Source organism: Lytechinus variegatus, chromosome 7, assembly GCF_018143015.1.
Source record: "Lytechinus variegatus isolate NC3 chromosome 7, Lvar_3.0, whole genome shotgun sequence".
Taxonomy (NCBI): domain Eukaryota; kingdom Metazoa; phylum Echinodermata; class Echinoidea; order Temnopleuroida; family Toxopneustidae; genus Lytechinus; species Lytechinus variegatus.
This window is the reverse complement of record NC_054746.1, coordinates 44167548-44183851: the sequence shown is the minus strand read 5'-3', so window position 1 is coordinate 44183851 and position 16304 is coordinate 44167548. Positions and strand designations below refer to the sequence as shown.

The 16304-nt window shown below is 36.6% G+C and overlaps 1 protein-coding gene across 1 annotated transcript; it reads left to right on the top strand.

The window, feature by feature from the left end:
• The first annotated feature begins 1168 nt into the window (after positions 1–1168).
• LOC121419453 (neuronal acetylcholine receptor subunit alpha-7-like) lies at positions 1169–14344 on the top strand. Its single transcript, XM_041613931.1, has 6 exons — positions 1169–1235; positions 7900–8054; positions 8675–8719; positions 9801–9910; positions 10838–11373; positions 12727–14344. The coding sequence occupies exons 1-6, from the start codon at positions 1169–1171 to the stop codon at positions 13158–13160; spliced, it is 1347 nt and encodes a 448-aa protein (XP_041469865.1). The 3' UTR covers positions 13161–14344.
• The last annotated feature ends 1960 nt before the right edge of the window (positions 14345–16304 follow it).

Here is a 16304-nt window from a genome sequence, read left to right as displayed (position 1 = left end):
ACAGGCCGGTCTCGTTGTTGCCTTGTGCCTCTAAAGTTCTGGGAAGAATAGTTCAAAGACAGTTTTACTCGATTATTTGAAGATGCATTCCTTGCTTAGCCAAAATCAGTCGGGATTTAGTTCAAAACACTCCAATGTAACCGCACTAGCCACAGTCACAGATTACTCGTTCAACGCATAGTCTATTGGTGTCAAGGGTAAAGAGTTACAATGGTTTAGAAACTTAATAGTTATCCAGCAGGAAAATTAGAACTTGTATCAATAATGTACTTTTTGAAGAAAAAGCGATTACGAAAGATGTACCACAAGGTTCTTTACTGGGACCGCTGTTGTTCATCTTTTTTTAAAATATAAATGACATAAATTTTGCTTTGATTTTGCTTTTGAGTGCAAAGTTCATCTTTATGCAGATGACACGGTCATTCATTATTCGCATAAAAATCCTGAAATTTTGGAAAAGTCCTGAATAAAGAGTTTAAATGTCTGGTACCATGGGTGAATGATAACAATTTAAAGATCAATTACGACAAAATTGTATGCATGTTACTTGGAACAGGCAACATACTTAAAACACATTCTTTTTTTAAATAAATATATATGTATATATACATGTATATATTATGTACTCTTTTCATATATGTTTTACTTTGTTTTACTTTAGTTTTAGTTTTTTAGTTTTTAGTATTATCAATGGATCATATTACATGTTATGATTTGTCATATTGTTTGTCGTATATTGCACTGGCTCCACGGAAGACCAGCAGCAACAATTATAATAGAAGCTGAATATGGGCTTCCATCCATAATTTTATCTTGCTTGTATAAACTGTACGTTTTTATTTGTAAAATTGTATGATTTTTTTAAATCTTACGGAAATAAAAACAACAACAACAACATAACCAGCCATGGAATTATTAGTGCATGAAGAACACTGTATACCATGCATGGTTAGTGTGGTATAACGTTTGTGACTCCAAGTAAAGGTGTTGGCGTCGTATCGGATGTCACGAACATACTAGGAAAGATTGAACTTGGCTAACCCAATACATCGTGCGGGGAGATGGATATAATTCATTGTATGTATAACACAGAGCTCATTTATAGCTTCATAGATCAAGGAGACCCAACGCTTTCGCTGTATCTATCTAGGATTATTACGATTTAGAAATGGAAATTCATCGTTTGATGCTCATTTGCTGGGGTATACAATGGCTCTTGGCTAATAATGTCAATGGTAAGATGCAACATTCGTAAAATTGATAGCATAGAGCTATATATATTGAAATTGAGCAAAAAAACAACCGTGTTTGTGAGCGAGTGGTTTGAGCGTTATTTACTTTAAATACTGCATGGGATTTCGTTCCTAAAATGTTTCTGATCTATGTAAATAATGTACGATTCCGTGACACATGACTTTGAAGTTTTGGGTGATACATGTTTCTTTTAGCCTTATCTTATTCCTTAACAGATGTCTATATTGAATGACAATTAAATGATAATCACCAATATGATCATATTACAGGCTGGATATTTTCAAACGGTACTGGATGTGACCGTTTGTTTACATACAAAATTAAAACGTTACAAGTATTGTAAAAATAACCATTAGAGAGAGGGCAGAAACAACAATTCTAAAATATCTGAAGAATCTTTCTGATCATTGAGGGATAGAATAAAAAGGAGCGGTCCCAAAAGACAACCCTGCGAAATACCACATCTGTTGTCCCATCCAAATGGAGATTCATAGGCCGTAGTTGAGTATACAGACACTTAAAGAAAATAGCAAAGATAAAAACACCCATTTACAGCTGATTCGTAGTAGTAATTCTGAAATTAAATCTAGAATCGATGGTAGTTAACACTGTAATCTGAGCAGAAAATTTGAAGAGGTCATCCATTCCTATTTGACCTACTTTCACATCGTAAATAGAACGATGTTGATTTCAACACCAGGTGGTTAAACCTGAACACACACAAAAAAAAATTAAAGAGGACAACGCAGACAGATATTTGATTATAACGTGATTTTGAAAAGTTACAATTTTTGGCATTTGTTACATTTGACTATTTGCTTATAAATGCTAATTTTACACTAACACTGCATGGTGTTGATTTTACACCTCTGGTGATCAATTGATAACACTGACAATACTGATCCAGTGTAAATCGGGGTGTATATAATATACCATTATCGAGTAATGTTAATTTTACAGCGCATTTTGTTCTTAATTTTCTTACACTATATTTTTCTTCAATATTAAAGAAATTCTTGTTCTTGTTGTAACAAAAATGACCGTCCACCGACTGCACACCCATCAGTGTTAAACTAACATAATAAGCAGCGCACCAAACATTTTTATACTATTAATTTTGACGACATAGAACGAATCACGTTGGATTAATTAGGGGCCATTCAAACTCGAGGAAAATTAACATCAGAATCGCGATCAAAATTTAGATTTTTTTTAAAACGACCATCAAATGTCTCGAGACATCGCGAAGAAGATACTAAAGAAACTTAGGGACCGGAACTCCTCAGTGGAACTTGTGACGGTGTACAAATTCTTGATACGCCTGCTAATTCATTAATATTCATTGACAACATTAATCTTCCATCCCTCGATCGACATGCACCCCGCACAACATTTTAGTGTTTTTCCCTTCCTTTCCAGCAGAATATTCAATCTCTGTCAACAGAATATGGACACTTGCACGATTATAATTTACATGATTAAAATGTTCCTCATCACTGCAGGCTCACCCCCCCCTCGACATCACGAAGTACCTTTCCCATAGTGGCGTAATGAGCCACAATTTTTTTGAGTGGGCTCGATATGGCCTATAGCGTAAAATAAAAAAAAAAACGTTGCGAGCGGGCAAATATTCCGACATTTTTATTACGAAAATCCAAGTTTGTGATAGATTTTGACATAATATTCAGAAAATGATAATTATCATGTTACACCATTATCCCTTCCTTCTCTATTTTTTCTTGGTCGTGTTTCTTTTTTTTGTGGGGGGGGGGGGGCTGGTAAGACTCCCCAAGCCCCTCCCCAAAGTAACTGTACGCTAGTGCTTTCCCATCATGCACCTCCATCTGTTGAGAAAGTGTCTTTTCTCTTCTTATTTAATCTCTCCAATTGTAAAATATACCTTCGCAATAGCTGAAATTAAGTTTCAGCCTAGTCCTCTATTATCGATAATTTTTTTTTTTTTGGGGGGGGGCTCAGTGATTTCTTGAAAGAAATTCGGTGCGGTAAACCTTGGTTTCCCTTTCCCTTAAACTCTGCAAACATCAATTTATTTTGACCAAAAGATAGAAGTTAACTGAAGATCATGGCCCATGCACAAATTTGCACCACAATTGCATCTCTACATAACGAAAACAGCGTCTCTGAAATTTAGCGTGACATATTATGTGATAAAAGGCTGTAAAGTAACGATAGCTGGTGAACGAGGCTGAAAGAGCACCCTAAGACGGACATCGATGACTGCATGTCTTTGAATAGAGGTCATCTTTAAACTTTTTCTTTTCTTATCAAGAAGCTTAGCATGGGTCGCTGCCCGGAAAGCAGTAGATGGCAGGTTCGAATCCCACTGGTTCCAATTTTTTTCTGACTTATGATTTATGATTTTCATACAGATCGAGCATACTGATCTTATGATTTTCATTACAGATCGAGCATACTGATCTTAAACAAATAGGAGTAATGCCGAAAATTTGTTAAACAAATTATAATTTCCTCCTATAAAAAGCCTCTTAATTTATTATTCAGAGCACACACCATCGACCGGTTTGTAATAGTAATGTGATTAACGTAAATGCCTTTTTAGTTGACAGCGTAATGATTGAACTGTGCTTATACTCACAGATTGACTTCATTGCTTAAGCTGCTAAGTGGTATTTATTCTTTTGCTTTCCATACGTTTGTTATGGTATCCTGTCACTTATTTCAGTTTTTCACTCAATATTACCCTGAGCGCTAATAAATTCTTCCCCTTCTTGGTCTAAGTTATAGTGAAGTTATGTTCATTCATTTGCTCTGCTTATTTCTATAATGTGACTTATTTTACTCGTTCAATATACATACAGGCCTACCCCGAGAATCAAATTTGACGGATAAAATTCGCACAAGGTGACATTGTACGACAATACAAATTATGATACATGTACTAGGTTCAAAATTCTTTAAATTGTCTTACAATTTGTCATGACGTAAAATATCTGTGTTTGTGTAATATTATCAAAATATTTGAAATCTAACTAACAAAGTGAATAATTCATAACAAATATATTACATTAAAGCTCATTCCTGCCATATGAATATTGAACTCCTTTTAAGAAAAATCGTCGTAACCATCAATTCGATTTGGGTGAATAACCATGATTGATTAAAAGGGTTTACATTTTAATTGAAATGTAATCTTCATATTGATCAGAATTAGATCAACATAATTATAAGTTGTTTCAAAATCCATAAATAATACATAATTCCAAACTCGTGGTGCCTTTTAGGATATAAATCATAGAACACAGAGAAGATGAATTCGTAATTTTTATTTTCATAATTCCATTTGCATTCTTTTGTATATAAACCCCATTTCTTGAAACCAAATCGGAGCAGATCTGCATCAAATACATATATACTATTGCAGACCTAGCGCAGTCGTTTGTGATCCGTGGATAGATATTTATCATGATAAATTGCCTATTAAAAATGTGAAATGAAATGCATTCGAACGTTTATCAGAAATCCTGCGACTCCTTTTAAAACAGCTATAAAGAGATAAACGTTTAATGAATCAATACTCATGCACTTGATCCTGGGTTCTTTATCATTTTTTTTAAAATAACAGATTGAGAAATAACGTAAAGCACGCCGGTCAATGAGTATATACAAGAGGATGACTTCGCTGTAACAGAATTCAATTCAACAAAGTGATCAAACAGGCAGTTAAGATACCGTTTTTGTTTATATATCATTACATTCGTTCTTCACTTAATAAATAATTACATGTGATTCATATACAGACACTTCAAGTACTTGGACATTTTCATACATCAAGACATCGCATCAATACTTCCAGGGGGTGTTTCACAAAGATTTAAGTTTGACTTAAAATCGCACTTAAATGCATAATATAGTGCGGGATAAAACACCACATTGGTCAGATAATGGCAAATGGACGTTTGAATAATTTCAAGGCTGTTTGAAAGGAATGGTTTAAATCAAGCAAATGATACTTCTTGTGATTAAAAAAATGCTTGTAAATCTTAAGTTTTCATGTATGCACATTGACGGTTCTAGGACAATTACCCTCGGACAATCACCCCCGGACAATTACCCCTGAGGTCATTTACCCCGAGGACAATTTCCCCTGAGGACATATACCCCATAACAATAACCCCCGGAAAATTACCCCCCCCCTCCTCTCTGGCATCGATGTTAAGAATCAAGCGGAACCCATCGTATGTCTTGGCCGGGGGCACAGGTTTTAGGATTATTTTCTACTTCATCTTTTCTAAATAACTTTCTCTTTCCTTTTCTCGTTTATATTGCTCTTTCCCCTTTTTTTCTTTCTCCCTTTTTCTTTCTCTCTCTCACTTTCTGCTCTTTTCCCCCTTTTTCTCCCTTCCCCCTTTTTCTTCACATTTTTTTTTGTTTAGCGGCGCCTTCTGTGTAATGAAAGGGGGGGGGGTGCGCCCCGAACCTCCCGGTTGGCTATATATGCATCAGAAAATATGCAAACTGGTCCTCATATTTCCTTTTATTTTCAAGTTTTCATAGAACAATTGAACATTCATGTAAGGACACGATTACATATAATAATCACAAATGCTGAATATCTCTGATTCCAACTGATCTGATATTTATTTATTTTCGGTTTAATTTCAGGAAAAAATATCAGGCAAATAGATAAAACATTAAAAAAACACCTTCATATTATGTAAAATATTGAAAGTCGATAACGCAACCATGAACACTAATAGTGACAAGTATAAAACTGATATTTAAAAACAATACAAAAAGCAAGAAGCTAAGATTATGAAATAATTGGTGCACATTCCAAATTAAGATGTGGTTTTATAACTTGATACAGTAAGTTTAATCACTTTAAAGCAAAGATAATACACATAAGAACACATTCTGGGTTTCGTAAAGATTTGCAGCGTTCGTAGGATTCCAAGATACTCGAGAATGCCTTGAGTACTTCTTACGTCAAACGTACGGCCGTCGTATGACTTTGTGTTCTCTTTTTCTCTGAGGGGTGACTGTCCTCGGTCTCGGGGGGGGGGGGGGGGTAATTGTCCAGGGGGTAATCGTCCGAGGGGTATTTGTCCGTCGGGGTAATTGTCTACGGGAGTATTTTTCATGGGTAATGTCCTCGGGGGTAATCGGGGGGGGGGGAATTGTCCTGGGGGTTATCCGGGCCTTGTCCGGGGTAATTGTCCAGGGGGAGTTGTCCTGATACGGAACAGAAATATCCATGAAATAAGAATTCGCACACCCCAAATTCATTAATAAAGGATCGGTCCTAGCTATTAAAGCCTTTCAGAACACCAGGGACCGATGGACAAAGTTTTGTTGATTGCCCGATTCCCGTTCAATTTAGAGCATTTATGGCATCATTAAATTAAAATTTATCATGTATGATGCTGGGTAATCTCAATTTAAAGATGGACTTCGTCAGAACCACATTGAGTTGCCTGATCAATTTGGAGGCATTATCTTTTTATTATCAATACTGAATGAAATGACACGGCTCACCAGGTTTCACTGAGCGGGAAGTACGGTGATCCATTGCTTCCATCACTCACCGCATAAAAAAGATTCAGCCATAATTGCTTTAAAAGCCGATCTCTATATGCACGTATGTGCACTAAAGTGATTCTATGTGAAGGATATAGAATAAAAACATGTTTTATCTGATAAATTCGGCGATTTTAACGTATTTTGATCGGGTAAAATAAAATGATATAATTGTCTTGTTTTGAACCTCTTCTCCAGCATGAGATGGGCAAATAATTTCAGTGTGTGATCTGTTTGTTTTTGTAGCTTTTATAATGCCCAATTGCTAAATTTGTGAAATAAGTATTCAAAGGGTTCTTTTGGATATAAAAAAGCATTACCAAGGGAGGGCGTTAAATACGAAATTTTGGTACAGCTAGTGTAAAACATGTAATGACCACTTCACTTTTGTGATATTTAAATGTAAATGACACTATACTCTAATTCAAAATGACTGACACTTTCCCAAAGCATAAGACAGACTTTAACCCCATGAATACAGAATGAGTTGAAATAAATCATACGGATTCTGGGTATTATATTATATTATTCAGTAATGGTAGCAAGCATGTCATAAATCTTTTAACCTATTCATGAAAATTACACAATTATCGTGCAGTGTTTGCAATGTTATTCCTCCATTAATACCTGCTTCGTTTTTAACATAATCATGTCCAGTTGATCTGCCTCTCTCTAATAATAATGCTGATAATAATAATAATAATAAGGGAGAGGGTTCCATTTATATGGTATGACTCGGCCACTGATCGAACCCATGACCTCCCGTTCATGAGGCGGACGCTCTACCACTGAGCCACCATACCCGGTTTCTTGACTAATTTCTGTACACGAAATATGGTTATATACCAGTGTAAGGGTCCTCAAACCAGTCCAAGAAGCTCTTGTAGGCCTATTTATTTTGTTAGTGAAGTTTGACCTTTTTTTAAAAAAAATTCTAAACTGTTTAATGCTATTTTTAATAATTCAAATCCCCTTTTCTTTCACCCCACTTTCTTGCCCTTTTGCTTCTCATATTCTCTTTTGCACCCTTTCTCTCTCTGTTCTCTCTCCCCCTCTTTCCCATTCTCTCTCCTCGAATACGTGTAGGAATTGAGTATGATGATGGGATAAGAGAGTGGAGGAGAAAGCTTTATAAAGAGGTTATCGACTCGTACGGACCTCCAACCATCCGCCCTATCAAAAACGACTCTGCTCCTGTCAAAGTTCGGATGAGAATGTTATTAGAACACATTGCTGATTTCGTAAGTCTTGTGTAAATTTTTTTTAAATGATGATTGACAAATAGATTTAATATAATTACATAAGAATTTCGACGTGACTCCAGTCCAATTCAATCCTAATGTAATTTAGAAAAATGTTCCCAAAGGAAATAATAACCCAGAAAATAACTGAGGTATATTTTTAAAGTGTGCGAACTGAACAGCTCCGTAAACTGTATAAACTGTACAAGATACACACACAAAATTATATAGGGAAATTGGCGTTTACATTAAAAATGATTCAAAATATATCGACCATTCATTGATTGCAAAAAAAATTATTTGTCTTTCCAAAAGAGTAGCTCTATTACTTATGAGCCCCTTTCAAACCATTAGATTCTACTCCATAATCACATGGACCTATCCACGGAGGATATCTTTTGTTACTGGGGGTGATGTGACAACGCTCAGCGGCCCCATGCAGTAACAAGAAGAACCATCCGTGGATAGGTCCATGCATAATCATACCCCCAAAATGAACAACTTATTCATCTTTAATTAGTATTCACATTAATCTACACTGAGTAGTCATTACTCATTTAAGCTAGATCACGGAAATCAAAGTGCATTAATTTGCCATCTATCGATATTTTATCGTATAGGATGAACCAAAACAACAGGTGACGCTCTTCTGTTCAATGAAATTGGTAAGTTGATATATATGGACATAATCCATTATAATCACTGAAACTAATAATACTCGATATCGATCACAGACACCCCCCCCCCCCCTTTCAGGTAAGTATATAAAAAATTTCAGCTCATTGATTGCATAGTTAGATACGCATCGTGGGATTACTTCTCCCTAAAATGTCCCGACTTCAGGTCTAAATTTTAACAATGTTCAGCCTGTGCTTCGCGCTCTCGTTCGTTGTTAGATACGAATCATGTTATATGATACCAAAAATGAAAAGCTAACATAGAATCGCTTTACTGAGTGTAGTTTATATATATATTGTGAAAGAAATGGATGAAGAGAACAAAGCTGTTGTGCATGTATAACTTCACACATTTGTATACTTTCTCCCATACGTGTGCTGTATCAAAGCAATACCTTTGATCCAGCTGAGGCATGGCGGCTTGTCATTGTTCAAAACCCACCTTCACCCGACAAAGGAAATTATAATTGATATAGTGTCGAAAATCTGTCTACCTGACGGTCAATTGGATCGGGGTCGCCCTAGCCACTAACCCATCTCTGTGGTCTAGTGGTTAAGGCACCGGCGCGCCAGCTTTGAACGCCGCGGCGTTCAAAGCTGGGGGTCCGGGTTCGATTCCCGGCAGAGACATTTTTTCGGCATCACGAATTTTTCCAAAGGGTAGATAGCTCTAGGAACCTTGATTTAAGCCAAGCCTACCATTGTTCTCTTCATCAATTTCTTTCACACAGTATTTCAATGAAAGAGTTGCCAAAGCTGTTGTACATGTATAACTTCACACACACACATAATAATAGAACATACACTTGAAAGGGAAGCAATTTTGCACTTGTCCCGGGCGCCATTTATGCCCTAGATACGCCATTGAACCCCGGTAACAAGAGGATGAGATTGTTGACGACATTCTATGCGCCTTCGTTAAAATCAAGCAATTACTTTTTAACCCGACACCCGTCTTCAGCTTCAAGCGGGTCGCTTGGTTATGTTTTTTTTTTGTCTCGAAAAGACTATTTGGCTATCACACTCGATACCAATGATGACTTTCTGCCTCAAATTTTTTTTAATTCAGATTTGGACAGACGAATTTCTGAGGTGGAATGAGAGCGATTATGGAGGAGTAAAATCACTTCAAGTAAACGTTGATCAGATATGGAATCCTGATCTTACACTCTTGACAAGGTTGGTATAGGTTAGGGGTAATTAAAAAAACATTGTTGCAGGTAATGAATCAAAGGGTGCAAGACTCGATTTGACAATCGTGTTTAGTAATTGATATACCTCCTTTGTGATCGAATACATCTTAATAGTTAATTATTTGACCATAGTATATAGCAGAATAAACTTTTTTCTTTATCAGGAGTAATTTTTTTATGTATGAGAAGATATTTTTTACAATGGCATAATAATTTGTCAAAAATGTAATCCTAAAACTAGAGTGTAATAAAGACCAACGACCAATAGAAAGGTCCGACTGAATGCGAAAAACTGCTAATAATAAAGTTTTCTTGTAACTTCTATAAACCTACACGAATACATAGTCTCGCATGGTTAAACTGTCACTGTCAGGGAGTGTTTCATAAAAGGACTTGTCGGTTGTTTTATCCGATAGAATCTGTTTTATCTGATAGTTACCATAGTTACAGTTAGAAACGTGTGTTTATCAGCCAATCGGATTTCATGGAAGTTTCCGGCGAGTCGATGAAAAATCTTAAAGGGGAATCCAGCCTTGGTCATAAAATGTTTTGTTAGAAAGGAGAAAAATGAATAAAACAGAGAGGTGAAAGTTTGACAGAAATTGGACAAGTAATAACAAAGTCATGGCTGCTTTGAAATTGAGATCCCTAAGACTATGTAGATTCCAAATTAGCAACTGGGTAAGTAAATTATGACAAGGAGCAAGGACAACTTTCCCATAGGCCATGTACTATCGTCATTCCCCTGCCCTCTCTCGTCGGGTGCGCAAGTACTGACGAATTAAAAAAAAATCGTCCTTGCATGGGGATGGTCTGAGACCATAAAAGGGGGCTATTTGTCCTTGCAAGATTAAAAGACTGACCGTGGGGCTAACCAATACTTGGTCATGTTTTTCATTCTTACTTTATACAGTAACAGCAAGGAGTTCTTGACATTGAATCACCGTCGCGCGGAGGTATATTCAAATGGCATGGTTATTTGGCTTTCTCCTGCTATGATCACCAGTCTATGCCTCCTTGATGTCAAACTCTTCCCTTTCGATATCCAAACTTGTAGATTTGTATGGGGACCCTGGTCGAATACCGTGAACATGCAGGACGTGGACTACTTCTTTGAACGTAACGAAACGACGATAGACCGATACGTTGACAACGGCGTATGGGAGATCTTGGATGATACAGCATATAGGACAGAAGAAACTTACAGTACCGCTACCGAACCATTTGTGGAGATTTGTTATGCCATCACATTCAGGAGAAAATCAAAGGTGTACGTCGTAGGTATTATTATCCCGTCCGTCTTACTCTCTTTATCCACCATGATAATATTTCTACTGCCTCCAGAGTCTGGAGAGAAGATCTCCTTTGGTATCACCAATCTCCTAGCCATGGTGCTCTTCCAAGAAACTGTACGATCTGCCATGCCACCGACAGGTTCTCCAATCTTTGGTAATTTAGCATATATATGTACATGTATATGTACACACATGTATATATATAATAATATATGTGATTTGTAATGCGCCAAATCCACTCGGCAGAGTGCCCATGGCGCAGTGAAAGAAGAAAGAAAGAACGAAATATATATATATATATATATATATATATATATGTATATATATATATATATATATATATATATATTGTAAGAAATGGATGAAGAGAACAATGGTAGGCGTAGCTTAAATCAAGGTTCCCCAGAGCTATCTACCCTTTGGAAAAATTGGTGATGCCGAAAAAATGTCTCTGCCGGGAATCGAACCCGGGCCCCCAGCTTTGAACGCCGGTGCCTTAATCACTAGACCACAGAGACGGTTAGTAGCTAGGGCGAGCCCGATCCGATTGACCGTCAGATAGACAGATTTTCGACACTTCACCTGACAAAGGAATATATAATTGGTATAGTGTCGAAAATGTGTATATTTATACTGCGCATGATAGATAAGAAAACAGAAGGTTTCACAAGTCACACCCTTCGTCAATGCCCTAACCGTCTCTGTGGTCTAGTGGTTAAGGCACCGGCGTTCAAAGCTGGGGGCCCGGGTTCGATTCCCGGCAGAGACATTTTTTCGGCATCACCAATTTTTCCAAAGGGTAGATAGCTCTGGGGAACCTTGATTTAAGCTACGCCTACCATTGTTCTCTTCATCCATTTCTTACAATATTTAAATAAAAAAGAGTTGCCAAAAGCTGTTGTACATGTATAACTTTACACATTTATATATATATATATATATATATATATATATATATATATATATATTGCGAAAGAAGTGAATAGGTCTATGTGTAAATAATTTTTTGTCTCTTTGGCATCTAAAAAATGCAAGAAATAGCACGATTAGTAATAGAAGAATGCCACAAACAAATTGAAATAATAGATTTTAAAAGAAAACGGAGCTTAGCTCTCAAAAATGAATGGCAACGTAACACTTCGTCACTGCCAATCAAAGGTATGACAAAAGAAGAGTTCAAAATCTGTTTCTGAAACAGTCATAATACAGACGTGGTTTTTACCACTGTTTCTAAATCGCATTTTAAATTCTTCTTTTTGTCACACCGTGGGCATTGACGAAGGGTGTGACTTGTGAAACCTTCTGTTTTCTTATCTATCATGCGCAGCATAAATATACACCTTTGACAATTACATATCATTCTGAAGGTGATCTTGGAGTTCTTACATCAAGAGCAATTAATGATAAGTTCAACAAACCAAGTGGTTTTCGTTCACTGTTGTCTTCGTGTTGTGATATAATATTCATATAATTTATCCTTACTTTATCGCCAACATCTATTTTCCAGCCAATTACATATGTACGATGGTAGTCGTCGCAGGTGCATCCCTAATAGCAGAGGCACTCGTTCTGCGAATGTACGGCTTCGCCAACACAAGACCTGTACCTAAATGTTTGATGTGCTTTTTGAGTAAAGATCACCACCAACATATCAGATCTGGTCAAAACGGTGAACCCATATCCGGTGTATCTCAACCGTTTGATCATGTGGTAGGCAACAACGATTGTCCAGAACAAAGCGAACTGACAGATCTGAGGAGTCCCTCAAGGCTATCCAATATCCCCGCGACAGAAAATGCTGACCTCTGGAAGCTGATTGCGTCATCTGTTGAACATAAAGCTGCTATCATAACCATTTGCTGCATCATAGGAAATTTCTTGTTCACGTTTTTGAGAATGTTCACAGCAACATACACGAAGGGTGATCATGATCATGATTAGCATTCTGTCTCTACGAACATCGCCTTTTTAATGTGACAAAATCTCATCTGCTTTGTTAAATTTTCCCATGAATGTTTCTATTACTATTTATTTCTAAATTTGTTCTAATGCTGCTTTGATGTATGCAACAAATCGTGGTTAAGTGAATCTAATTTGTATTATTTTTATATGAAAATATATTTTAAGTGAAATTTGCAGTTGTTGATCATGGAGAGGGAAAAACAACCACTGCCAACTTGTATACTCAGTGTGGCGCTGGTTTAGGAGTAGATCTACTCTGCTTTACATGGGACGCTGCAAGAAACTTATACATTCAATTTCTTTGTATATTTTACTGTGTATTTGACTGTTTTATACTTGTTTTTGTATTCCAGGGCCCCACGGGAGACCAGTTTATTGCTGAGTGGGCTACCCTGGTTAAATATATTGAAATAAATGAATAATAAATAAATAAATTCAATTCCAAATCAAGCCTAGGTCAAAGTCAAGTATAAGTCCGTTAATCAAACGCAGTTTTTGTAGATATGTGTTTAATGTCAACTTCCTTGCAACCCCCTTTCATATACATGATTTTTAATTGTATCTTTTCTTGCAATGTCCCATAATTCTGGGAATGCACTCGCGTTTTTCACTTTATACATGAACATGTACAATAATTTTGTGATTATTATTATATATAAGCAAGGATGTTAACATTAATGTTTAATGTGCATACAATGTGAATCACAAGCAAATTTAATTAAGGGCTGTCAAAGGTAATCTTGCTTGTAATTGGATAATAATCAATGATTTTAGGGGACAGACAAAGAGGCTGGAGCAAATAATCTAAAAATATGCAAAATTTTGATAGATAATGACAAAATACTCAGAAAATGATATTCCACTCTTTTCATTTGTTTCTTTTGTTTATTTTTTCTTGGCCGTGAAAGTGTTTGGGGCATATACCCCAAGCCCCCATCTGTACGGAAGTGCTTGCTCCATAAAACACAATATTTTAATCACGGGCGACGAAGCAGAGAATTATCTTTTGTATTTGGGGGACGCAGCGATAGATGTCCGTCCCCAAAGGATAATCCTCTACTCCGCAGCTCATGAACCTAATGCTTTCTTCAATTTTATTTGACTGAAAATGTGTGTAAATGTTTAAATAGTGTATTATTAATGGACAAAATGTTTCTATTTCTATTGCTGAATCAATTAAATTTGATGATGAATCTCAAGTCAACCTTGTGAACCTTGTAATATATATATAACATTATATGAAGCTCTGCAAGCATTTTGAAAAATTGCATTTTAGCGACAACGGACCTTTTAGTAAAGATGGATTGGGTTTAACAACATGCCATATCCAGGATGAAGTTCCACAAGCCGTTTTATAAATAGTATGATCTTTATGAATAACTACATGAGACGTGCTAATTGAGTCAAGAGTATAGTATGGCATAACTTAATTTACGCCTGTACTGTCTTTCAACTAGTTTCATTCAAACAACGACAAATTAGATCAATTTCTAAGATAATTTTTAATGCCAGCTATAACAGACTCTGTCAGATTAGGAATACTTGATGTTATTACTTTATTGCTATATTTATCTTGAACCTTTTAAAAACACTTTGTATAAAAGAGTTCAAAAAGCAGCCCCCTCAATGGATTTTACATATTTGATCTTGATTGTACATGATCAAACTATCAAATGAAGATTCCCAAAAGCTTGGTGAAGGTAAATGGAGATTCAGTTCTTTTGTACTTGTATTCTTTTGTACCATCTGATCATTGATTTTTACCCATACTATGTCTGGTTTTTGAATAAATTGAACTTGAGTTGTGAAATTCTAGACAATGAGCCGAATACATGAAAAGTGGCTTTTTTCTAGCAATTTGGTAGCTTTTGCTTGAATTGGTATATTTAAGAATAAGCAATTACTTTTAACAAAGAGCTTATAACTACTAGTGTGACTAGCATATGTTTGCGCAGAGAAAACAAACTGAATCAATTTCGCATTCATTACCATTATGCTTGTCCCCTGACCATTATTTCCTCTCGTGCAAGCCCGGGGGGGGGGGGGCACTTCCATTGACGAGTGGATATGCGCGACCATGGTGTCTCGAAAAGCACCCTAAACACGTATTTTCCATATTCTGAAAATACACCCCTTAAGAAGTATTGGCGTGTGAAACCCTACACTTAACAAGTATTGGAAACAAAACGATACTCTTGGCAAGTATTCCCTGAAATGAACCCCTAAACAAGTACAGCGATATGTCACGGGTCCGTCGGTCGTCGGTTTTACTTTTACAAGCGCAAATCGGACTCTAAACATGAAGCGTTACGGCCAAAAGGACATCATTTATGAAACATTTTAATTTTGTTTTATCATCCCCACAAATTTGACCCTAAACACGTAGCTTTCCTAACGAAATAGATACCCTTTTTTAATTATGTTCGTGTTTTTGACACCCTTATCACGTTACGTACGTAACGTGCCCTATCTTGAAAAAGACATCCTTTTTACGTGTTTTTTGGTCACGCATGGTATCCACTCGTCAATGAAAGTGACCCCACCCCGGGATGCAAGCACAGGCCAGTCCCTGACTGACCATCCGTTGCCTCGAGCTAGCATTTTCGTTTGGTTTAGCAGTCAAGCTAAAAAAAATGAAAGGCAGCTTTATTGACTGCCACTTGTGGGAAGCTTACACTTCTTTATTGTAAACCGACAATCTGGCAGGTAATCAGGGGGCGTTTCATGAAAGTTGTTAGCACTGACAAGTTGTCTTTCTCCGACAGTTACCATAACAACAGTCAAAGGCCAGTGCCTCTTAGCCAATCAAAACCAAGGATTTCACTAAAATAGTCAGCACTGACCATTTAGTCAGTGCTGACAACTTTGATGAAACACCGTGACCCCCCCCCCCCCCCGTTTCGCCTTGAAATGCAATATTTTCAAATTTCTAATAACTAATTTCATTCGTGCAACATTTTAATTGTTCTTCCCAGAATATGATTCCGTAAAGTAAAAAAATCCGATTGTGCAAAAGCTTGAGCTAGTATAAGCTGGCTTGAAAAACATCGTTAGTAAATGCAAACAAAATTATCGTTTTGTGCATATCTTTAAAGCTTGATTACTTGATAACTACCAAAACTG